This window comes from Seriola aureovittata, chromosome 11, assembly GCF_021018895.1.
Source record: "Seriola aureovittata isolate HTS-2021-v1 ecotype China chromosome 11, ASM2101889v1, whole genome shotgun sequence".
Lineage (NCBI taxonomy): Eukaryota > Metazoa > Chordata > Actinopteri > Carangiformes > Carangidae > Seriola > Seriola aureovittata.
In genome coordinates this window covers 25283881-25309349 of record NC_079374.1, presented here as the reverse complement: position 1 = coordinate 25309349, position 25469 = coordinate 25283881, and the positions used below count along the sequence as shown (strand labels likewise).

The window sequence follows — 25469 nt, the reverse complement described above, 5'->3', positions numbered from 1 at the left end:
TTTGTGTGTGTGTCATTATTGGAGTGGCATGTTCCCCTACTATTGAGTGTTAAGAAGGATCTTGTCTCTTTTTCTTTTGACAATTTAATGAAAAAGATAGAGACAGAAAACATCAAATGCACTGGTGCAAAACTCTAAACTTATATCTTTTTAAAGCACTGTCTTTGATCCCGTGCCCGCAATTCAGCCCAGCCTGCTTAGCTTTAATGCCACTGCCTTTATTCTCACAGTGGCGTGCATGGTAGCATTTGAAGTGCGACACCGAGAGGAGTATTCGTTCAAAGAACCTCAGCAGACCTTAAACAAGCTGGAGAACGAGCGCATCACAAAGAAACTGAGAGCTCAATTTGAAGTGGAAAGAAATAACCGTCAGATCCTGCAGCAATCCCACTGCAATCACTGTAACTGTAACTCTGCTGTATAAGTAGACATGAATCCAGCCCAGAATGTGAGTCATCAATCGTGAATCATGTGAAATACAGATTGTCTCATCTCGCCTCGCCTCACTCTCATGTCTTATGCTCTGAATAGAAGACTGGCATTTTTCTGTCCTAGGTTTTTCTTATTTCTTCTCTTATATGATCTATGTGCATTTTGAATGTAGCAATGGGGAAAGTGTAGGTCCGTGTCATTATTTGGGTGCACATGGTATCAATGAAATTCTTATTGAGTACCTTTTTATAAGTACTAAGAAGGAAACCAAAAGTTTAGGGGATCATATTTTTTTTTTGTTTAGGAGGGACTCAGAAATGCAATGCCCACCACTAGTAACAAGTGCAGGATATTGCTAGTCAAAAGCACGTGTGGAATAGAACAGAATACAACTTTGTCGTCTGCAAAAGTAAAAAAATTATCTTAAAGGTCTCATATTTTACATTTTCCAGTATTAATTAATTAATTATTTTATTTTTATATATTATTATATACTGTATAATTCTTAATAATATTGTATGATGTGTTAAGTTGTTATGTTTTTCTTTAAATTTTACATTTCATCAAAACCAAATAATCCCTTTAAATATAGTAAACAAAACACTGGTAACATGATGCAGGGTAGAGTCTAAATGTGACGCTAATTTCTGACTTTTGCCATTTGAATTTGACCATTGGGCTGTTTGTGCAGTCCATGTTGATTCTCCCTAAATGTACCAACTGTACAGACGTTAACTGTATGCTAGCTAACAGCACACACACTGGCCATGTTTATTTGTATTTAGTTCAGCCTCTGACCGACGCCAGTATATCATTGATTAAGAAGACAATGACATACTGCCCTACCCTCATCATGAGGGACATATGTCTGAGTTTTGTGGATCCAAAAACACAGAAAACACCAGAACAGGAACATCACCATAATATAACCCACAACTTTAAAGATGCTTATGGAGGCTAACCAATGTAGATACAATGTTTACCCTCAGATGAAACAATCCACTAAAGTTTATCGTATATATCCATCATCCAAGCACATCCAATATGTGCATCACTCTCTCTTCCAGGCAAACTCCATTAGTCTCTCTCAGAAAGTGGTGCACACAAGCAAAGGTCAAGAGGAATTTATGCTAATGAGAGCTCCACTAATGCACTCAACACATCCACACAGAATGAAACAGATTTTTATTTCCTTGCTTTTCACCTCAAATTCTTTGCGTGATCCAACCCTGTTGTTGACCTTAAAAGATGACCACCCCATGTTACACGTTTGTTACACAGTATTTACTTTACAATTATTTCACGTCTCTGACATTCTGAAGGTGGAGCAGGTCAAACACAAGACGTCAATATTTGAGCATTAGTGTTTTGGGTGAAAGAGATGTTTAGACTGCCCTACCAATGTGAAGGTCTTCTGCTGGCATTTCTCTCAGTTCTGTGAAATATTGGACGGGGGATTTACTCTATGTTGTCACTGTGTGGTGGAAATCCGAGTGGATATACTGTCTTCTGAAGAGCAAATGCCCTGTTTTATCTTCTTGGCATCAAGGAGTGGTGGTTTTGGTGATAAGATTGGCAATTTTTGAGGGAATTTGTACTCACAACTTCTACTACGGTTGATCATGTGATATCCGTTAATTTTGTGGGCCTGTTTTGTAGATGGTGCCTGTGTCAAAATCCATTTTTAGACCTAATAATTTCAGTTTGAAGTCAGTAATAGTGAATTTAGACTTCATAATATCAGCTAGCTAAAGCCCTGACCCAACAGGAGTGAGGTGTTGGGAACAAAAAACAGTGATGGGCAACTGGCTGTCAGGTAAGCTTCTCCCTGAGCAGTGATTGTCCAATCACATCTTTTCAACCTGCACAATATTTCTCTCTGAAATGCAGTGTAGTAGAAGTATAAAGTAGCATAAAATGGAAATGTTCAAGTAAAATACAAGTACCTAAAAATTGGACTGTACAAAACTGCTGAATTCCTGAGTGAAAACAATTAAAGGGGTTGTCTATTATAGAAACTAATATCAAAAGGATAAAAGACTAACTTAACCACCACAGCCACACAAAAAAGATAAAAGAAGCTAAATAATAAAGTCTATTGATGTCAAAACATATCTCTACAACAACTAATCCTCCATTCTCTCACTGCTATATGACATTTTATATTGGTAATATCAGCTAGCTGCCATTAGCTAATCTATAGCTTGAGGCTAAAGGTAGACACTAGCTAACTTTATTGTTTATCTGTACATATTTGACACAGTCTAATCTAATTCAGAAACTCAGAAGGTAATAAATTAAAGTGTATTAAACAAGCTAGGTTGTTAGCTTCTGCAACTGCATGACATACAGGAGCAGAGACTTCACTGTGAGCCACTGAGGCAGGCAGACGTACCCTGGTGGAGGTTATGTTAAAAATACAAGCCCTGTTCACAGCTAGAACATCCACTGTGTAGTATTATCCCACTGTGTAAAGTTGGATGCTATCCCAGTTTAAGCTAACATTAGCAACAGCCTGCTCTTTATTGGATTTGGAGATGTTTACACTCCACCAACCTCTGCCAATGTTAACCAACATAGCGTTTCATGTACCCCATCCTGAAAGTCTTTTCTTTTTAGCCATTAAAAAATGAAAATATTTGAAAGTATAAATGTATGTATGTCAGCTAAGCAGCCAAAGAATGGCATGTCCCTTAACGAGCTTTGCAATAGAAGAACAATGTTATCTCTTTATTTTTCAAAGTATTTGTATCATCACCTAAGTGACAATGCTGACTTTTTTTTTTACATGGGACCTATTATCTTAAGTTACAGTCTTTTAGCATTATATCATGTAGCCATTAAGTTCATATTAAACTCTAACTTCTACAGGATTCTAGTTTTAATATGTGGCAGCTGGAAACATTAAAAAGTCAGACTCAGTAAGCTCATGAGCTAAAGTTATGGATGAAGCTACAGCTGATAAAATCTGGTGATGGCAGCTGTCACTTCAGATGGAAAAATCTGGCTCCAAATGAGAAGGGAGCTTTCATCTGTCTCTGTCTTAAATCACAGACCTGTTTGCAAAATAACAAATAACTACAAAGAACCACATGTCAAGCTTTCTAGACCGCAGTGGCAGATATACAACTTGAGGCATGGGCACAAAACAAATATTTGCCCCGGTGCCTGTAGGTTAGGTTGCCCCTGATTGATAGCCAAGTTGAAGTTACAAGAAAATCTAAATGTGGTAAAATAAAAAAAAACAAAAAAACAAAAACAAAATGGTGCAAGATATTTACTCTATGTTCTCATTTACAAGAGCTCAGAAAGAAGAAAAACATCTCAGTACAAGTATTGCTGCTGGAGAGATGTCGCTGTGCTAACTAAATTATAAGGTCTGCTTCTCATAACAATACAGCTGCAATAGCAGCACTGAGTGGAGCTGCAGGCCGACCTGGAGCGACTTACTTCTCAAAGTGGATTGATTACCCTTGTCTACAAAATGGAGCACACAGATCGATTTGTGCCTTTATTATAATAAGAGCGGGCTAGTTTTTTCAGCACTGCTATATTCAGCTCCACTCCTGTCAAATGAGATCCCATCTCTCCTCCACAGATGACTGACAAATGACAGACATATGAATGCAGATGCTTCCACAGGGGAGGGGGGGGGGGGGGTCACTGAATGATTTTATGAAAATGATGTGAATCATTCTGCAATGGCTTTTACACAGTCACCAGATCTGAACCCAGGATTTTAGAGCTCTCCACCACCATCATCGAAACACCAAATGAGGGAATATCTATTTGAAGAATGCTGTTCATCTCACTTTATGATAAAAAATGAGCAGTTTTAGTTCATTGATTTTGTTTATTCAATTTATTCTCCTGTAATGTGTTTGAGCTAGAGTTTGGGACTGATTTGAAACAGTAATATCTGAGAAGGATGCTTGACCAGGATCTAGAGGAATGAAAGCCTTCAGTGAGGGCAGAGTCTTCTTCAGCGTTGCTTTAGCTGAGGTTTGATTTAGCATTGCACACAAAAGCTGCACCCCAGACTCAGATAACATAGCTACTGAATCTCAGCATCATTGAGCAGGATAAATGTCACAAATCAAAACAATCGATACGAATATCAAAAATCCATCATTTTTAAATATGATGTTGATGGACATTATTCTCCAACCACACACCGAGCAAAAGAAACGGAGAAGCTGCTCACAGTTAGAGAACATTAAAATAAACTGTGGATGGTGGTGAAAGAGCACCGTGAACACCTTGGAAAAAAATATGAAAAACCATGTTTGTGAGTCGTCATTAAGTTTTATTATAAAGTTGCATAATGCACTCATTGCATTATTTGTGTTTAATTTTAAAACAGGATGTTATGTGTAAAGTGTGTTGAGTTCCTGCAAAAAGCAGTAACATACACAACCAAACTCTCATAGAATATACTGTGAAACATGTGAACAATATTTTACTTGATTAAAAGTACAAACATGATGCTAAATTTTATCAGCTGGAAGACCCCAGTTGATGTAATAGTGGCCTAATCTGTTTCAGTTTAGAGGTCGTTGAAATTAAAAAGTGGGAGACCCACTGGTTTAATTTCATTAAGTGCAGTATACTTTATAAACTGATGTTTTCTATGTAGCTGTAGAGTAAAAGGTTTCTCTCTGAAATGATGTGGGATAGAAGTATTAAGTAGCATAAAACAGAAATACTCAATGAACTGGACTTAGTTACTGGTGTGTCGTCATGTTAGTCAGTGTGTGTGTGTGTATGTGTGTGTGTGTGTGTATGTGTGTGTGTGTGTGTGTCATGCCTCACAATACGCGTGGTAATTCACGGCAAAAGTCAAACGCAGATATAAAATATCGATCGCAGTCTGGCGGAGGCATTAGAGATATGAGAGTTAATATCTCGGCCTCTCACTCTGCCTCAGCGCGAGGGCTTCAGCTGCTTCAGCGTCTGACCGCAAGAAACATGGCTCTGTCTTAAGCCCGGCCTAAGTTTGATATAGCGCTGGTTCACAGGTGTCATCTCACTGCTAAGTACTCCAAATACCGATGCAATTGCATTTTGGCCCTGCACGTATTTAACAACCCACAGCGAGCTGCGGTGAATCTCTCTTTATTGACCGTTTAAGCTCCTCGCTTTAGGCCAAGTAAAAGCTCCTGTATAACAAAACAACAGGGTTTTCAGCTGGAGAGCAGCCGCCTCGCGGAGACTGTGGCCGCTGTTGAGTGCATGATAAAGAAAGCAGAGCCGTGGCGTGGTGTACGCGCCTACGCCAGGGATTGAAGAAGAATGTGCGGCGGGGTTTTCAGCACCGCGGACAGCTCCTGCACGCCTCCGGGCTCAGACTGGACCTGGTGCAGGGTTCCAGCTCATACACTGTAGATTAGGAAAACTGTCACAGACAAACAGTCTGCAAACACACGATCTACCGGCGACAGCAGTTCGTGCTGCACTCTAAACGTGAGCTTTTTTATTTCTTCTTTGGATCCTGCAAATGCAACCCCCCACCCTCACAGGAAACCATCACAAGACCACTTGAGCACCCCTCCTCCTCTTCCTCCTCCTCCTCCCCCCTCCTTTTCCTCTCCCGTTATATCCCCTCACCCTCCAAAATACCGGCATCCCTGAGAGTAGACAGGGAGAGAGTTGCAGAGCCCCTCACCTCCTCCCCCCAGACCGTACACCGGAGAAGTGGTGGGGTGGTAAAATGTGAGAACACTTCTGCTTTCTCGGTTCGATAACGAGCGTGTCCGAAACTCTCCTCCCTTCCCTGGCGGGGGGTGATGTGAACGCACAGGCTGCGTTGGCTTCTCGTCAGACGCTCTCCAAGACCTCGCAGATATTCACTCGTGACGGATCTGTCCCTCCGCTCCTCCACTCCTCTTTAAGATTCCGCATTTGACAAGACGGCTCTGCCCGCCGCATCCTCCCCTCTCCTCTCCTCTTCTCTTCTTCACACGGAAAACGGGAATTTTCTTCAGGATTCAGCCAAGTTTTATCATACGAGGAGTTTACAATGACAGCAACCAAGGAGCAGCCGAATCAGAGACCGAATCAACCGCAGCAGGATGAGGTGGGCAACTGGCTCATTTTTTTTTTTTGACTTGATCTGCAAGTTTCGTGCACTTTATATTGTGCATTGCGCTAAACTCTATAGGATAACCTGTTCTGCAAGGTCAACTCATGCACCAGTAACATTTAGCTTCATTAGGTTTGCTTCAGAGTCAGCTGACAGCCAGGTCTGGCCACATACATGAAGTGAAGTGTGTGAAATGTGTGAAAACGCATTAGTTGATTGGCTGTGGAGCCTCGTTTCCATCAGCACCAATTTTCTGCACAGATGAGGATTCAAGTTGGGATGATGCACATGCCAGTGTTAAAACAATCAAGCCGTCGTCAGCCGTGCTCTCAGCTCATTGTCAGCTGTCACAGAAATCCTTAACGCCATGGGCGCATGCAGAGTCAGTGAAGAGGGGAGAGAGAGAGAGAGAGAGAAAGAGAGAGAGAGAGAGAGAGAGAGAGGAAGACTGCGCAGGGCGCATTGTAATTCAGCCGTTGCCTCCTGTCAGCTGCCCCACGACACCTTGAAAGAGAACAGTCGTGGAAAATCATTTAGTAAGAGAGGAAGGAATATGCACATTTCCTCCACACACACTCACAGTGACTTCACCCCAGCGCTCAGTCTCTCATCAGGCAGCCGCTCTCATTCGACCGGAGGGGTTAAACATTCCCGTTTTAGGTACCTTACAGGTGGCGTCGCGCACTGCATTGAGACCAGGGTCTTTGCTATATGACTGGTGTGTGAAATTTAACATCCATGCACTTGTGTGTTTTCGCCAAAAAAAAAAAAAAAAAAAAAAATCCGCTTCGCCTCGATCGCCATCAATTATTGATTTCTCCTCCGTAAATGTTCTCAGTGTTCCTCCAGGCACGTGTAACCTCTGCTCAGCCAGTGTGAGGCAAGTTTCATATTCCTCTGCGGGTCTTCCTCTGAGAGAGCCAAATATATTCTGGGTGCTCTTAATTGAATTCAGCCGCGTAGGCCTATTATTCTAAGAAATCAAAACCTCGGCCTCGTAATTGACTTTTCTGTGCCTGAAATATGAGAAGGCCTCGTGAGATGTGGTTGAAATGTGAGAGCTCACTAGGCCTGCTCTCTCCTCTCTGTTCAAAACTCAGTGGATACTACTCTGTGGCCCCTCCGGCCGTTTCAAAGTCATGTTGCTGAATTTATGTGTGAGCAGATTTCAATGATATAATTAGTGATGATACTGTGTGTGTGTGTGTGTGTGTGTGTGTGTGTGTTTGTGATCACAGCTGTGAGGAGCTGCTGTTGTTGCAGTGTGAATGTTGGGATGCTTCTATTAAGTTTGTTGGATGCTCTTTTCGTGTGCGCTGACTCCAGAACTGCCGCACAATATAATATATGAAATATATGAAAATGAAAGATGAAGATTGACGTGGTTGTGTACGCCCATTTTTACCCACAGTCTAAAAGCCTTGGTACATTTTAGATCACTCTGTGTCAGGCAGTCAGCTGAAGTTATTGCGTAAGAGTTGGTGTCACGTTTGCAGATGTTGGCGGGGTGAGAGTGGAGCCTTAGCAGAGCCAGTGCTATTACTGTCCCAGACTGTCTGTATACAGAGCTGCTAGCACGCTCTTAACAGGGTTACTCTTCATCAAAGTTGCATGACCATGCTGAAGGACTTACACAAGAGTGTGTGTGTGTGTGTGTGTATGTGTGTGTGTGTGTGTGTGGGGGGGGGCACTGAGGGATCTTTAAATAAGAGGTGAAGAAGAAAACTGAGCTCTGAGCCATTTTAGTATCTGCATGGTGGAGGATCAGCAATTCTCTCTTTCTAGTCTGTTTGCTTTTGCTACAGTTAAGTGCATTGTTATGCATTGAAAGCCTGTTTTTTTTTGTCAGTGATTTAGGTATGGCGAGAACATGTGAATATCTTGCTAAACAGATAAGGTTGGTGGGAACTGAGAGACATAAATCTATAACTCTCCATTTTGAAGATAGTTTTTCTGTCCACTCACAGGATTTGTTGCTCTATGTTTTTCAGCAGCTCTTGGAGATTCTTTAAAATTCCAAGATTTTTTTTCAAGTCTACCTTAATCCATCATTCATAGAGTACATGTACATTAAAATAGTGCAACGACAGTGACCTGTAACTCTCTCAACATATACAGCTTGTGACTGTTGCACTAGAGATAAAAGTGAAAACATCCAAATCAGTCCTTTAAAATGATCAGCATTGTTAGATACAGGGATCACACACACATATTTGATGTCTACATCAAAGCAAGAAACCAGTGACAAGAGCCAATATTCAGTATATTTAAAGTTGGGCCACAACTGTATTTTGGCACTACTTGCATTTATCTCACCTTCAAAGTCTTTCATTAGCTTCAAATATTGATATTTTGCACATTTTCTATTTCAGAATAATAATATTTGACATTTAAGTAATATTTGATGTGAATAATTGCATAATTTAGAGTAGATTTTTTTTCTATTTCATGAAATACATTTTATTCCTGAAGATGTCAAACATGATAAATCATCCCAGAGCAGCAGCTACTCAGTAAAATTGATGAAGTTTTTTGGTGAAACTTGCTGCAACTAAGGGCAACAGTCTGAAAACCAACAACTGCATCAAACCTTTACTCAAAGTAACTTTTACTCAAGTTTCACTCAGGTCAAATCATGTCTTATAGGGGAACTCCACCAGCTGCATGTATTCCCCCCAAAACATCTGGCGGTGTGGAGGTCGAGCGACTCACACCTCTGTAGCCCGCTCCTCATCTGCGCATGAGGCTACATTAGCTGCATCTTCCTCCTACAGTCCTAAGACAAGCAGGTTAGGTGAAATGGAAAGTAGCCTGCCTGAAATAAAGTATGTATGTATGTCAGCCTGGTGATAGACTGCTGACCTGTCCAGACACATGGGATGAAGTGATGATAGAAAACAGATGGATGGATTTTTTTTTAGTAGCAAACCTTGATAGTGATTTAAAAAAAAAAAAAAAAGGCTTGGAGACAGATGGATACATGTTGCTGATGTGACAGCCCAGACAGATAGCAATATGAAACTTGGCCCAACATATGCCCTGGTCTTTGGCCCGAGTCTGGCCCACATCTGGGCAGAGTCCTGTTATCCTCCGGTACTGACTGACGGCCGGAAGATTTTCCATTTGTGGAAGTTGCATCTTACAATCCTGATGTGTATGAGGCAGCTTCGGGCGTATGCTGGGCCAGAGGAAAACAAGCATGCGGATTTATTTTACTGTCTGACTTCACCCTCGATGTGAATAATCATAACCTTTCCCAGCTTTTCTTCATACACATAAAGCGTGAGTCCAGTCGGCCAATGCTGAATGGGCGCACCGGAGCGCTGTTGGCAGGGAAAGTGGACGGTGTGGCCAAGCTCGCTCTAGTTTCACTGAAAGAAAAACCTGAGAACAAACCGACTCATTTGACATTGTCTGGTCTCAAGCTGAGTTACTGCCTCCTGTAACCACAGACATAACACAAGCTGACTGAAAGGTTGACCTGTGTGAGCGACCCCGTGGCCAACCCAGGCTCTGTGCAGTCAGTGGGGTGTATAGACTTACCACCTGCCCTGACAGAGTGTCCTCCTTCGTTGTGTTAATGGAGCTGTTGTTGTCTGAGCTTGGGACAAAAGGCAAGTGTGGGGAGAAAAGGATACTTAGCTTATTGTGAGTAAGAGGTACGGTTTCACATGCTGTGATCCTCCGGCCCGGGAAACTGTAAATCACACTAATGGAGAAAATGCCCAGGACGCTGCTGCTGCTTCACAATGGCCTGAGAGAGGGTTATAAAGAGAGGGATGAGCACAGGGAGGAGGAGAAAGAAGAGAAAGAAGGGGATAGAGATAGAGAACTTAGAGGGCAACATGAGGGGAGCAGAGGGCAACTAAGAGAAAGAAATGTAGAGGAGGGAAAGTGCAGAGGAGGAGAGAGGGCAAAGGCGGGAAGACGGGAAAGTACAAGGGTGTGAATGACCGAGTGATTTATAGAGGCTGAAGAGGAAGAGGATGATGGGAAGGACAAAATGAAATGAGAGGAAGAGGTGCTAATGTATGACGGCTTTGAGTAATACACAGAGATGGGAGTGTGAAGTACAGGACGGATTTAGACTTAGCGGGTTTTTGCAGTTTTATCAATATGAATTAATGTAACTCAAAAGTGACTTGTGAACAATATAAGTGATATTGTTAGAATAACGTCTCTGGCAATGTCTCTTGTCACGATGAACCTTCAGTCTGAATCTGCGCCCCTCCTCGGCTTTACAGAGCTTTATGGTGCGTTTCAGCTCATTGTTTATCTGTCCACCACTTTACTGCTCTGGTTCACGCTCACCGCTCCCAAAACATCATTTATGGCCACAACAGGCGGCTGTTTTCAGACAGGAAGCTGTACCTGCCCCCCCCCTGCACACGAGCCGCTCAGCAGCCAACAGCAGGCAGACAAAGACAGAGTGGCGCATGTATTTCAGCTGATGGAGACCAAAAACAGAGCTAAAAGAGAGAGAGAGAGAGAGAGAGAGAGAGAGAGAGAGAGGACACGACTCCCAATGAATGATAATGTTGATCTGTAACTGCTGGATGTATGAATGAGCATATGTTTGCAAACAAGTTCACTTTATAATCCACAAAAGTTAATGACATCTTAATACGGGTTAGGGTTAGGGTTTTTTTAATATCTCTTGCGGAAACTGTGACATAAGCACATGCTTAAGTTCAAGCATTTCAATGCGGATCATCAAAAGAAACAACTGATGGCGTCAGTTTCCCAGCTCGGTATCTAGGGCTGGGAAATAAACCGAAACAGCACCAAAACGTCTTGGTCATGTCGATTAGTTCGGTCAACACTTTCCCCAGTGTGTGCGTTCACAAACTGTCAACAGATACTTCCTCGAGTTCACTCTCGAGCCTTCGCCCCGACCCAAGCAGCTTGTATGTAAAAAGAACGCCATGTCCGTCGTAGGGTCCCCTATTGGCTTCATTGAAGAAGAAAAGAAAAGAAAAGAAGAAATCATAGTCAAACACTGCAGAAAAACAATTGCAGCGACCAAAGGTAACACACCATTGATTTTTTTAATCACTTGGAACACAATCACAATGACGAATAGCTCAAACAAAGACAGAGACCGATAAGCACCAAAGTAATCGATCATTGATTGTAATCGAGGTGAAATTTTTGAAATAATCGTGATATTGATTTGAAGTCAAATCACCCAGCCCTATGAATTATGTCTTGGATAATTCTTATAAAAACACAGTTCTTCTAAATTGATAACAGTATTTTCTTCCCTTTTCTTTTTGGGTGGATCAATGAAAGAGAGAGAGAGAGAGAGAGAGAGAGAAAGGGCACGAGAAGAGTCATTTTTGAGGACGGGACTTAAAAAAATGGCCTTAATGAAGGAGGTTTGCTGCAAATACTGAAGCAGCCTATTAGAATTCAGGATGTGTCTTTGTATGGATGGACTGTAAGGTCATCCTAATAAATGTTCAGCCCACATACTGAGGTCGATCACATGGAGGTGCATTTTCGAAAATATGACAAATGTGCTCACTCACAGTGCAGTATAGGGACATAGGACAGAGGTTCTCCATCTGTGAACTGGATTCAGATTCGGATTGATTATATTTCGGTTTATTCTTATACATATTTTCATTATCAGATTTAATCCAGCGGTTTCAACTTCTTCTGATTACACGTTGCTTAAAGGCTCCGGGCGGACAGCTGTTAAAGGCTGGGGCAGAAGCAGTTCTTCCACATTGATGTTTCTGTCCTAAATGTTCCAGCCTGTGTGGTGATTCACACTTGCGACCTTCATGTCATAAGCTCTCCTCTGTATCCGGAGGCGACCGGTGCCCTGAATTAACCGACGCTGACACATGTTCTGTCCTCGAAAGGATTAAAAGGCAATTACAAAGTTTGAGTCATCAGTTGTGACACAGACAGGGGACAGACTGTGGTAAAACCTGAGATAACAGGAATTAGGAAGAGGGAACAGTCAGACCTTGTGTGTGTGTGTGTGTGTGTGTGTGTGTGTGTGTGTGTGTGTGTGTGTGTGTGTGATAACAGGGCACCTTGTAAGTGCATGTATATGCATTGGGAAAACACACCGCTCAGCTGCCTTAATCCACTCAGATTTGATGGGTTCAGGAGTAACTACCTTGTATCTTCCACTCCGCCATCTTTGAGATTTTCTGTGTAGATGCTTATTTTTATTCCTCGCTGGTCTCAAAAAAATGACCTTGCTTCGGGCAATTTTCTTCAGCCAAAAAAAGAGAAACATCAAAGTGAGATGCCATAAATATGCCCTGACTGGTCAGCTGTAATTGTGGTGCTGGGTATTTGGACCATTCTGAACAACGGCAGCAACAAAACGGGGCAATTACAGCAACAAATGTCCTGAGACACTTGCTCTCTCCGACGCATGCACTTCCTTTCTTGTTTATTATTTGATACAATGATATAGACAGTCTGCTTTGGTAAACATGAGCCTTCTGTGTGCAGTTTACTGTTAGCATGATGCAATGTGGAGCCACCAGTGGATGAGGTTTCCTTTCAGATGCAAATAGAGCTGCAGGGATGATGTATTTTTTTAGGAAGTTAGCATCACCACAGTCCCCTCGACAACAGGCTAAAGGAAGTTTTCCATTGTCATTTGGATTATTACAGAAAATAAACAACAGTTTCTGATACTGACAGGTTTAGTTCAGCAGGATCATCTTCTCTAATGAACATCACTTCATGATGTTTGAAGCCTAAATACAATCAGCAGAAGTAAAAAGCTAATGCTAGGCTATAAACCAACTACACCACAGTCACATGACTTCAACGTCTCCACCACTAAACTTCAACTTGTAGTTTGATTTAGCTCTGACCTCTTCTACAGAAGCTTTTCCTCTGACACAGTTAGTGACAGTTTGTATAAACACAACCAGGCTGTAAAGGTGGACTGGTGAGTGGATCAGTTTTCATCTTCAACGTGATGATGTTTAACGTCCCCGACAACCTCTGTAGTCTCATTTAGACACTTGTTAGCAACCAGGACTGGAGTATTTACTGATGGATTTTAGACCTTATACCTTATACCTTCAGGACCAAGGAACAGGAAGTGGTAAAATGCTAACTCATCTCCAGGTTTAAGAACTCATTCCTGCAGCACTCTGTTTCCATTGGCTCTCTTACAACATGAAGTTGAAACACTGACCTCAAACCCACACAAATACATGATGACATATATGAAAGTTAATTATAAACCGCGCGCCTTTGATGATCTTATGTTTATGTGTTAATTAATATCATATGTCACTGGTGCAGTTTCTCCCCAACACTGAAGCGCAGACATGGTTTTGAGTTTACTCCATGAATGTTATTCTCATTAATATTGACAAGGCGGCTCCTGCCAGGCCTTTACTCACCACTAGTTCATCAGCTGAGCTCAGATGAAGTGAGTGTTTCTGGCAAACAAGGTTTTCCGCACTTTCAGGACTTATAGTAAGCACTGAGGGCAGGCGGGGATCGATTTCACTCCCCAGGGTAGATAATCAACGGCTCATCTGAAGGGCATTGATATTGATAGCGCTCTGCAGATAGACAGATATATCCCTAGGCCATGTTTTCACCGAACATGGATGTATAGAGTGTCTTATACAGACCTGTACAGGATGCGTCTCAGCTCACAGGTTCACAACAGGTAGCACCAGTCTTACAGGAAAATGTGTGGTTTATTACAACTTGGATCCTTTCAGTGAGCCAGGCCCTGAAGCGGTCAGTGGACTCCTGACCCCATGGTTAGCTAAATTTTGTAGAGGCTGCAAACTAATCCTCAAACTATCAGGTGTAAACATCCATCAGAGTTTACCGAACAACTCCCAGGCCCAGCTTTGACCTTTTATACTCAGTCAAACTTGTGTGCACTACAGGTGCAGTCACTTTAGCTTTTAGCTCCAAATAAAGCAGAGTTTCAGAAGTCAGACAGTCAGAGGGAAGTGAGACCACGGAGTCCTTCCAGCTGTTGAATTCTCAAACAGGCAGCGGCTTTATAAGGAGTGTCTTTCTTCTATGCACATTAATTCACAATGTGCATACGGAGATAATGCTATTCTTAATAAGTGTGAGTCACATTAACTCTAAATTGAATCTAAAAATATATCATCATGTATCTGTGTGTTCAGATTTGGCTCAGTTATGACTCAGAGAAGAAGTAAAGACTTTTTTGTTGTAGATTGCAGCAATCAGGCAGCAACTGTCAAAGGATTTTACACTTGGCTAAATATCTGAATCCATGGTGCATTAGACTTCATCTGGCTTCAAGCAGACTCTCTCTTTATGACTGTCTAATGTTATTTTCTGACTGCACTTCAATGCATAACTTGGACAAGCATATATGTCATTTCTCAGGAACTTCCACAGGGCTTCCATTGCGCTTCTTCAGGTTGAGGGGTGCAGCTCTGCTGTTGCAAGCTTGACTGATGAAAAGTAAAAAAAGAATGAAATTATTTTAATTGCCCCCAGGAGTGTCAGCTCTGAGCCACTATTGCTGCTGCAGCTACAGACTGTGTTGATTAGCAGGGCAAATCATTAGGCCAAACAAGAAATAACAAACTTCACATTGTCTTTAGAAAACTGGTGTGCACTTGATCCTTTCACCTCATGCTCTTTGCCTCACCTCTCTCCATCTATGCCCCCCCCCCCCCCCCCGTGCCTCCGTGGGAAAGTGTCTGCCATGCCAAGAAAGCAGAATTACAATAAGAAGATCAATCACAATACAAATCATTTTGAGGTTCTTATATTTTCAGTTTCTATCTTTGTCTGTCCGCGTGAATCGTGTCCACTGCTGCTGCCGCTGGCTGGTGTCAACACACTGTCCAGTGATGCAGGAGAAGTGTTTGCACAGCTTTATTTCTATACAGCCGAGAAAAGTCCCAAAACTCATATAGTGTATTGAAAAAGAAAATAAATAGGACAGTCACATGAAAATGTTATTATTGAGCTTTGAACATCATCATTATCACATCATCTGCCTGTTGGAGTTGCATCAGTGCAGCCTGCGGTTATCGTCTTCATTCTGCTGAAATATTGAATTTTATGAAGACTGAACTTCACCGATCTGACTATAATTAGCATAAAAATAGAAACAGTTTAATTCGACCCACTGCATTAACCATTGCTCAGCTTACCCCTAGAGCTCATTTGAATGGCAACCTGATTACTAAGGTCACATGCTAACAAGCTAACCCCACTGACTGACTTTAACCCTAGCAAACCTGCAACTAACCACCTACTGCATTGAGACACGGAGCCGCTCCTCTAGTGAGTCACTAACACAAAATTCAAGACAAATAATATTAACAGTGTGAAAACAACTTTTCTAAATAGACTCACTCTCAATTTGCCCTTTCCAGTCCTGCACTAACCTTGATCTACAGAGCTACAGTAAGTCACACAGCGATTTTTCCTGTCAGCCTCGGTGTTTTCACACTTCACTAACTCAGAAAAATAAATCTGTTACACCTTTTTTTTTTTGTTGTTTTGTTTTGAAAGCTGCCATTTCATGAATCGAGATGTCACTGCCATCCAAAGATGCCATGGACTCCATTCATATCACAGTTGGTGTTTTTCAGGGCTGGCTAAGCTCTGCATATACAGTCTTACCAACCATATTTAAGTGAGGATCCTTTTAAAAGTAATGCCGAGACTGACTCCATGATGTTGAGATCAGAGCTCTGTGGGGCGCAGGACTCCTTGTTGCTTTTGACTCTGAAGATAGTTCTTTATGACTCTGACTGTATGTTTGAGGTCACTGTGTGGGACTGATCAGACGCCTCCCTGACAGTGTTGCGTAATGGATGTGAAGAATCTAAAGATGAAAAGTACCTAAAACTTTTGTGTATTGCTGTATTTCCTTTTTTACTCAAATCAAATGAAAAAAAAAAACAATGTCTGCTTGTATGTCTTATTCCTCTGTGCCATAGAGCTCTATTGTTTTCTACTTATTTTGGATCAAACCCAAATCCACCATCCTGCTGCTAGAAATATTCATTAGAGCACCAAATGTATTAATCTGCAGCCAAAAATAGTCCTCAACAAATGCACCATTTACTCTGCCTAGCTGTTTTAGGAGAGTACCGAGACTCTTCGCTGAGGCTTCGTTAACCATCTATAAAGACTTTCACTATGCTCAGCTGGAACTGAAAACTGAACCGTAACCAGACCTTCATTAAAGATATGGAAAATCATAAAAACTCACAAAGATCATTTTTGCCAAGGTCATCTTGGAAAGGCACTGACAATGTCACCCTGACGATGAAGGTGCCGGCTGAGAAATGTTCATAAAGATCATTTTTAAAGAACATCCAGTGCAGTTGTCTCATGTGGAGGATGTTGTTTTATAAATTCTATCCACAGAGCAGCAGATGAGCTCGTGTATGGATGGTATTGTGCATTTTATGACTAAAGCATGAAACTTTCTCCAGTCTTTCTATAAACAATGACGTTTATTTTCAGACGTGGAGGCATTTCAGATTTGACTTCTGGGACAGGGTAGAGAGTGACCAGATTTCAGGCTGTCAAATTTCAATTTTCTTCACTTTTTCACAGGCATGAAGTCGATGAACATCGATTATATTTTATTTTTATGCTTTATGAGTACACATAGATCGCACAGAACTGCTGTGGTTCACAGTGGCTGCCATCCTGTTGCTTGCTTCACCAGGCCCCAATAAGAAAGGCTTGGCAGGTCAAGGTAGTTGTGGTCAGTTGCCACGGCCAAGAGCTTGCTGCTTGTTTTAAGCACGACCAGCTTGTCGGGACTGAATTCTTTCAGGTCTGCTGGCTCTTACTCAGAAGGGACCATCATGTCACGAACATGTACTGAGCCACATGATGTCTTTTGCTTCTTTTAACTTTTTTGAAGTTGTAAGTTTTTTTAATTACTGGTCCACTTCCTCTGCCCTATATACTTGTATACAGACCCCCTAAGCTAAATGGTTTTATTGATGAATTCTCTGAGCTCTCCTCTCTTGTTATACCCAAATACGACTTGAAAAATGCAATGCTGCAATGGTCAATGACCTCTCAAGGTCACCAGAGGTCGGATATAAATTGCCTGACATATCTTAAAACCTCAGGGTGTGTAGATTATATGCTGAAACTGTCATGCTTTAGTCATAAAATACAGTTCCCTTGTTAACTGGCTTAAATAATTAAAGTTTGATAGTGTTAACTGCTCCAACTAATCTGAGTATGCATGCATTTTACACTCTTGAAAGTCAGTGTTATGTTATGGAAGAAGTGTATAACGTTTGACGTAGTGGTTTGTCAATGGGGGCACGTTCTGTTTAGCTGCAGTTAGGACACAACAGGTAGACGTCTTTAATGGCAGCCAAGAGACTCGGCCCCAGGATCTGTGAGGTTCATGGTGATAGTTTAACCCAATTAAGAATAACAGTCGTGTTATGTTGTTCATGCACTGCAGCCATTGTCTTTATTTTCTCAGTGCAGCACAGACTCGTTTCTGTCTTTGTGTGAGAGATTGGGGCAGATTGTATTCTGCTGTCAAGACACCCACCTAATAATCACCAATCACAATCAGCGAGGGGAGAGCCACTGTAAACATCACCGATGGCGAGATGATCAAATCAGTTGCCGAGGCACACCTCCTCGTCCGACTCCCCGCCGAGCTATCCCTCCTCTCCACCCCTCCATCCCCGCTAATTCCCTCTCAACTAGCAATTTTATAGCTCAGTGCCCGCTGAATCCTCCAATGTCACCCTATAGGTATAGAAACACACAGCGCCACTTTTCAACCACATACAGAGAGACAATTTCCTGTCTTCACCCGGACACATCCAGCTCCCATGTTGATGAGCCTCTGTTGTTACTCCTGCTCATGTCAGGTTCCCCCCTTCACATTTTTGTCTTTTTAATAAATGAGATTTTGTTTTTGAATGGAGAGGAAATGGCTAGAACCTTTTCTAGCCATTTCCCTTTTTTTTTTTTAACAGAGCATCGTTGTCAGCTCTAATTGCATTCAGAGATTTGACTGCAGGGGACAGACAAAGGCTTTGACGCCCACCATGTAAATAGAATAGAAAATCACATTTAAATGTGCAGAGAAAACTCGCTGTAAAAAAAAGCTGATTAATGGAATTTGTTTTATTGTCCTGCGTCCTTCATGTACTGTAGGTGGCTTGAGCTTAGATTTAGCCACTGGCAATGGTCTGATGCCAGTGAATACATCTCATTAAATCCTCTGCAGGCCTTTGTTTGTCTAATAAAATCAGGCGTCGCTCCCTTTGTGTGCATCAGTGACTTCTACAAGGCAAGCATTAGAATTAGCATTAAAAAAGCTTCATACAGTAAACAATATTAAAATGCCTTAACTACTGAATACATTTATACCTCAAATGCCTTTCTTTCGAGAAAATGGTCCCTCCAGTAATCAGTCCCCATACAGTATGTGTATTGTATCATACATTTTCTTTCACCTGTTATTCACTGTAAGTAAAGGAGGCGTCAGAATTCAGATGTGACTCAATTCTTTGTTTCATGTCTGTTATCCTCGACAAACCAACCTGACCGACACATGTGCATCATTTCTGCCACGTTAATCCTGCAGCTGGGGAAAGAATATAGATTAGAGCAGTGGTTCCCAACCAGGGGACCACGAAGGCATTGCAAGCGGGCTGACGAATCATTTACAAAAAAGTACCATTTTGGTGACAAGATGTAATTATAAAAAAATACAAATACAAAAGATTTTTAAATGTTTTAAAACAATATGATCTCTTTTTTCTTCTCTTCTTGTATTAAGAACTAGTACTAGCAGCTTTTCCATTGCAGTTTTGCACAAAATGGAAGCGATTTTCTTTTAGAAAAGTCGACAAAACAGAATTGTGACTGGTCTGTGTTTCCATTGAGTGTTGTTATACAAAAAAAAAAAAATCCTCTCGTTATACTGGTCCAGTTAAACATGGCAATTGATTTCCAGGATCTGCTAAGTGTGGAGAAAAGTGCAAAATTTCAGAACTAGTTAAAGGCTGAGGTGAAAGGATAAGTCCTACGTGTCTTGGAGGTATGTAGTTAACAAGAGAGTTAACAATGTGGCCTTATCAGGAGGAGAATTCATCATCATGCCATATTACTTAAAGGTAGAAAAAGTGTTTCCATTTCAATTTTGCGATATGTTGCCTTGTCAAAAAGTTTTTTGCTACAATTGAGAGTTTTTCCATAATTCATGTGTTTCGATTTCAAATTGCGCATTAAGCAGGTTAATGGAAACACGGCTACTGTCGTAAGCCAATGATAGGAACTTCTGTTGTCACGGCTGGCCACATCATGTATTTGTTGACTATCTCAGTCTGATTGTGCGCTAAAATATTACATCCTTGCCAAAAAGTGGAGAGTCAAAATGGATAGCTGGCTGGCAAGAGGAAAAGTTAGAAGGAAACCGAGTCAAACAAAAAAGAATAATTTGGAGCAAGTTCAGAGTTCAGATGATGTGGTAGTGACTGTGAAGCTTCCTACATGTTTCCCCTGCTTTCAGTTCGGTCCTGAATGTGTTTGATCATTATCATTAGAATAAAAAGTGCTTTTAGAAGTCATTATTTGGTCTCTGTATTGTTATGGGGTTAGATGTGCATCACTAAAACATTTTCAAGTGGGCCATGAGTTGGAAAAGGTTGGGAACAGGTGATTTAAATTATATAAACTACTGCTTGATTTAAATAGACAGACACTTAGACAGCCTTGATACAGAGCCAACATTTACATGACCAGACAAATACAAGTATCATCATCATCTCATGTGCTGAACATCTAAAAGATGAATGTTCCTGTCACCTCGGATAATATAAATACACAGTGTTTCAATGGTGAGTTTGAACCGCCTGAACTCCCGCATATACAGACTTAACTTTGACATTTTCGCTCCTCTGTCTTTTTCACTCATCGTTTGAAGGTTGGTTCAAATTCAGCTGCTTTGCCTTTCACTCTTTTGTCATTGGTTATTTCGCTTTGCTGAAGCTATTGAAGGCGTTTGCTTAATACAGGTGAAGGTTGAGTCAGCTCGGGGATACGCTAACTGATGGTTCAGGAAAACTTGTTTGATATGCAGTGATACCGCTTCACATTTACTTTTTAATATGCCAGACACAGAAACATACATATCCCAGAGGAAGGTGTGCAAAGCTACAGTTTATTTAATATAACAAGATGTATTTTTTTTTTCACCCACTAACAATTTTAATGCAAAAGCAGAGTAGCAAAGGTGCTTTATTGTTGCAGTTTATTCCAGATGACAGGAGAGGAAGAACATTAAAATCTACAGTCCAAACGATGCAATTCTCATTAGTGAAATATTGTAAAATGAATGTTAATGACAAAAAGAGATTTAAGTTGGTTTGGAAATGGAGGCATGAATGCTACACTCTTATTTTAGGTTTGTTGTTTTCATGATGTAAGTCTCACTGTTGGAAACAGAACTCTAGTTACTGATAGGAATATCGAATGCATTTACAGAGACTATAATCAATAAGGCAGCACATTTATTTAGTTAACGTTAGCATTAACAGCTGTTTACTTACCAGTCTAGAAGAAACGTTCAGCATTAAAATTCATGCTTTTCCTCACCAACAGCTGTCTCCAGAGGTGGAAAGCATCACCAATATTAACTCTTGTCTCTGTCTCGTCTTTTCTTCTACTGAAGTTAGCATGTCAAACAGCTAGCTCCGGCCTGTCTCGTCACTTTCCCATATTGACTCAATGTAGCATCTGGTCTGCCCCAAAGATTTAACACTGCTCACAGGACGTATTATAACCTCTTGTATTATAAAGACAATGATGGCTGAAGCCCTTGTCGTCACCACCACCTGCTCCTGGCAGGAGACCACGGTCAGCGGCAGAAAAAATGTACAAATAGACCTTTTAAAAGATACTGAAATTGAATTATGTGCAGTTTGCATTGAGACTTAAGCCATGTTTCCACCGCAGGAACTCTCCCCAGCAACCAGGAACCTTTTGAGGAACTACGCCCGTTTCCAACGAAGGAACCAGGGTCTAAATTTAGTTCCGGGGTAATTGATCGCCCCCCCAGAAAGGTACCTGGTTGGGGCGGTAGTACTTTCCAAAGGTTTCCAGGAACTTTGGGGGTGTGGTCTGCAGTGCTGAACATTTCTGACTGGTTGAGTACTCGCTGCATTTTATTTCATGTGCGATGTTTAAAAGTCCGCAGAGAGTGAGCACCAAGCGAGCAAACACATTTTCCACACTGTGAAACAGGTCCGGGAGAAGGTAAAAAAACTGAAACAGGACTTCAGAGAAAATAAAGGACCACAACAACCCGAGTGGCGAGAGTTGCCACCGATCATGTATAATACGGAATATTTGAAAATAAAATTCTGTGTCCCGTATTGAATATATACTGGATGCAGTTTGTTCCGTATTTTCATTCATGTTATGTCCTGAAGTGCTGTGAATAATGTAATGTCAATTAATAATTTTGTATAATCTTCCTGGGACTTTAGGCAGAAAACAATGGGCCACAGGAACCTTTTAGTTCCTGAAGAAAAGTCCCTGGAACTAAAAGTTTGATACTAACTTAGTTACTAAAAGCTATGAGTCATATTTGGTTTGACTTGGTTTTCACACATAAAAAGTGAAAAAGGGAAACTGGGTCTGAAGCTCATCTCCTCCTACTTCCTGACTGAGAAATCTGGACTAGGCCTTGTGCCCCGCCCACCACCTGCTCCCTCCAGGTGGACAGGTGAAAGAGCAGAGAGCATCAAGATGGTCAGAGGAGGAAACATCAGAGAGACTCAACCTCATGTTTGAGCCTCAGTCAGACCCAGACTCAGAGGAGGAGTCTGTTGAGACCAGAACCAGAGACTAGCAGACGGATCAGAGCGGTTAGCGCAGTTAGCATCTTTTATTTGTCATTGGTTCACTGCAGTTCAAGGTGGAAACACTCAGTCATGGTGTTGATGATTATTTCACTCATCACATGTCTTGTATTATATAAAAACATCATATGGACATTAACAAGGTTAAACACTTGATTTTCATCGGAGGGTCTTTAAAGCAGAGGAAGAAGAGGTCATGCAGGATTTTTCAGTTTGACATGCGTGAGGAGAGATGACAATATAATATTTTGAGCAATGAGATTTTATATGTATTTTAAAAAGCTCCAAGTTTCAACTTTGTTTGGAGAATTGGGGGAAAAGGTGAAAATAAATTGGTGATAATTGTGAATATGGAGAAAGTGAGAGAATACCAATCACAATAGATTAACAGCAAGCCTCACTTTGACTTTCCATATTTCTATCACTTCTTCACCACCTTCACTGGTATGCCAGGAACTAATGCTGTGATCCTGTTGGTTGTGTATAGCTAATCTCAGCAGTAATATTTATATTCAGTGATACCGCACTGCTGTGTGACTCAACACCCTCGTGTATCCGAAACCAATAAGGCCGGGACAGTGACTAATTGAGAATTATCTCACAAGGACCAAAGGCCAATGACAGTGTCCTTCAGGCCAAGGCTGATAATGCTAAATACAATAAGATGACAACATGTAGCTAAGCTTTGCCGTTTCCTATTAGCCAGTGGATCAATCTCAGATGTTAAGCTTCAACACCCCAGCGTGGCTTTGGCTGCGGCTGTCAATGAGTCACGAGGCAGTGAGAAATGGTATTTCATGGGTAAACAAAAATAAGCCCCTGCAGATGGCATTATTTTTTTTCACCCTCTGCGACCTGCTGTCATCTGCTCAGCTTCTGCCGAAATGCTGCTCGTCATTTGTCACACTCTCTCCAAGGTCAGAGTCCAGGACAGGGTAAACTCACAGCTCTATAAATAGCCCGACGCCTCCAACATTTCTGCATGCGCACGAAGGGGCGTGCGGACGTCCGTGCGCGGCCAGACGGTGAAGGAATAGGCGTATTCGCTGGAATTTGATGAAGCTTGGCAGGGATCTTAATCAAACATCTCAGAGGCATTTCATTCTCACTCTCTCCCACTTTGAAAATCAGATGTTCCAGCAATAAGTATGCAGGGATGTGTGTATGTTAGAAACATGCAGCAGTTTTCACATTAGAAATAACAACAATCCATGTCAGTCTTTCTGTGAACCTCTATGCTCAACCCTAAATGACTGTGCTCTTCCTATAGCTTTCAAATGCAGCAAAGGACACAATGCTAATGTGCAGAGCATCAGAACATCATTTTTTTTTTTTTTTTTTTTATTTAATGGCAGTCTGGTCTCATTTATTGTCTCCAGCTGAGCGGGAGGAGAGTGATCAAAAGTGCTGTTACCAAATGCGCTGTTATGTAGTGACTTTAAAAAGCATGGCAGTGCACCTTTTCATACAACATCAACATTTACAGCAGTACTACAGTAGTAGTACTGCAGACTGATCGTGCAATATATATGGTACAGCATATTAGAACATATACTTTCAGTCTGTGAAGTGAAGCAGAAAAGCATCTCTGTGTCTCTGCTCTCATTATATGCCTGCTTTAATAATTTTTTTTTTTTTTTAGTTTAAGTTGTTTTCTCTTGGTTTTGTCAGCTATTCTTCCTGTTTCAAACACAGATGATGTGATATGTTGAGGAATCAGGAGAGTTTATCTCTGTTGTCCTGTCATCCTCTTTACTGCTCTTTTTCCAACACAGATGCCTTCCAGACAGAAATCTGGAATAATCTTACCGCAAATGACATACTCTGAAACTGTATGCAAATAATTAAAGCCCCATATGGTCCCATATAGTCTAAAGGCAGATGTCCATGTGTTGTTTGATTATAAAGCAGATCTAGGTTCTATATTAATACTGTGAAAGTATCAAAGCCTCAGTCCACAGAGAAATGCACACAGCCTGTATTCAGAAACTGAGCCTTAAAACCAGCCGTCAGGACTTCTGGAACTTTGTGATGTCACAACAAGGCAGTCACCGTTCTCAGCCATGCCCCAAAGCCCCGCCCACCTGGACCAACAAGCCAACCTTGCAGGATTTGGTTTCTCTGAGTGTTAACCTGATATCTACTATATTTTTATTGGATCACTCAGAAAACAGTCAGCCAATCAGAAGAGAAGCTCAGAGCCTCCTCTTTTCTGATTGGCTCACCGACCGATATATCTTCTTATGGATCAACACTTCAAATAAAACACAGCAGAAAATATGGAGCTTTAAAGGGGCTGATTTTAGAAGTTGATTTACTAACTGTGTAGAGTACGCCTGTATGTTATAAATGGAAGAATGTGATTCTGGTTTTAGATAAATTGCAATGACGCAAAGCTAGAAGACAAACTTATGTGTTTGCATATGTTCATGTGCACACCCTGAACCCTCCATTGTCAGTCAGATCCTGTTGGAATTCATGCATGGGTTAACACCATCATCACTGTTCACTCAGCTATGGCCCCTCAATGCCTCCCTAACAACAAATGTGTCCCATTATCTTCTGTGGTCTACTTGACTTGATGAATAATTGATTGTACTGATGGAGTGTGATGGAATTTATCCCAGAGAGAGAGAGAGCCAGGTAGAATTACAGTCAGATAAATTAAAAGAGGGCTCTAATCATTGTCTGGGTTGAATGAATAAATAATAACTGATTGAGGTAAAATAAGAGCCAAGGGTTTGTACACGTGCAGGCGTGTAGTATTTCTTTTTTGTCTGTCAGGACATTGAGATCTAACATGCGAATACATTTATGGTTTCCTTTTAATTTTTTGTAACCCCCTAAAAGCACCATTTGGATGGGATTCACATTACAGGGGAGGTGGGAAATAAAATATTAACAGAAGAGGAAGCCAGAAACCTCTCCAGGGGGGTGCAGGAGGGTTGAAGTGGGGTGAAGGGAGCGATGTGAAGCAAAAATACTGCATTAAGTGAATCATACATCAAACTCCGCCTCCTCCTTCTTGGAATCACCACTCCATCAAAGTCTAACACACAGACACGAAACACATTGAAATGATTCAG

The 25469-nt window shown here is 41.4% G+C and overlaps 1 protein-coding gene across 2 annotated transcripts in view; it reads left to right on the top strand.

The window, feature by feature from the left end:
- LOC130177519 (inactive dipeptidyl peptidase 10-like) overlaps positions 1 to 25469 on the top strand; it is a 229300-nt gene that overhangs the window by 95193 nt on the left and 108638 nt on the right. Inside the window, exon 1 of one of the 2 annotated variants that reach the window (XM_056389357.1) lies at positions 6048 to 6508. The exons of the other annotated variant lie outside the window; for it this stretch is intronic. Within the exon in view, the coding sequence (XP_056245332.1) occupies positions 6452 to 6508 (57 nt within the window). The 5' untranslated portion in view covers positions 6048 to 6451. Of the gene's footprint in view, positions 1 to 6047; positions 6509 to 25469 lie in introns of those variants that run through there. 2 annotated transcript variants of the gene reach the window in all.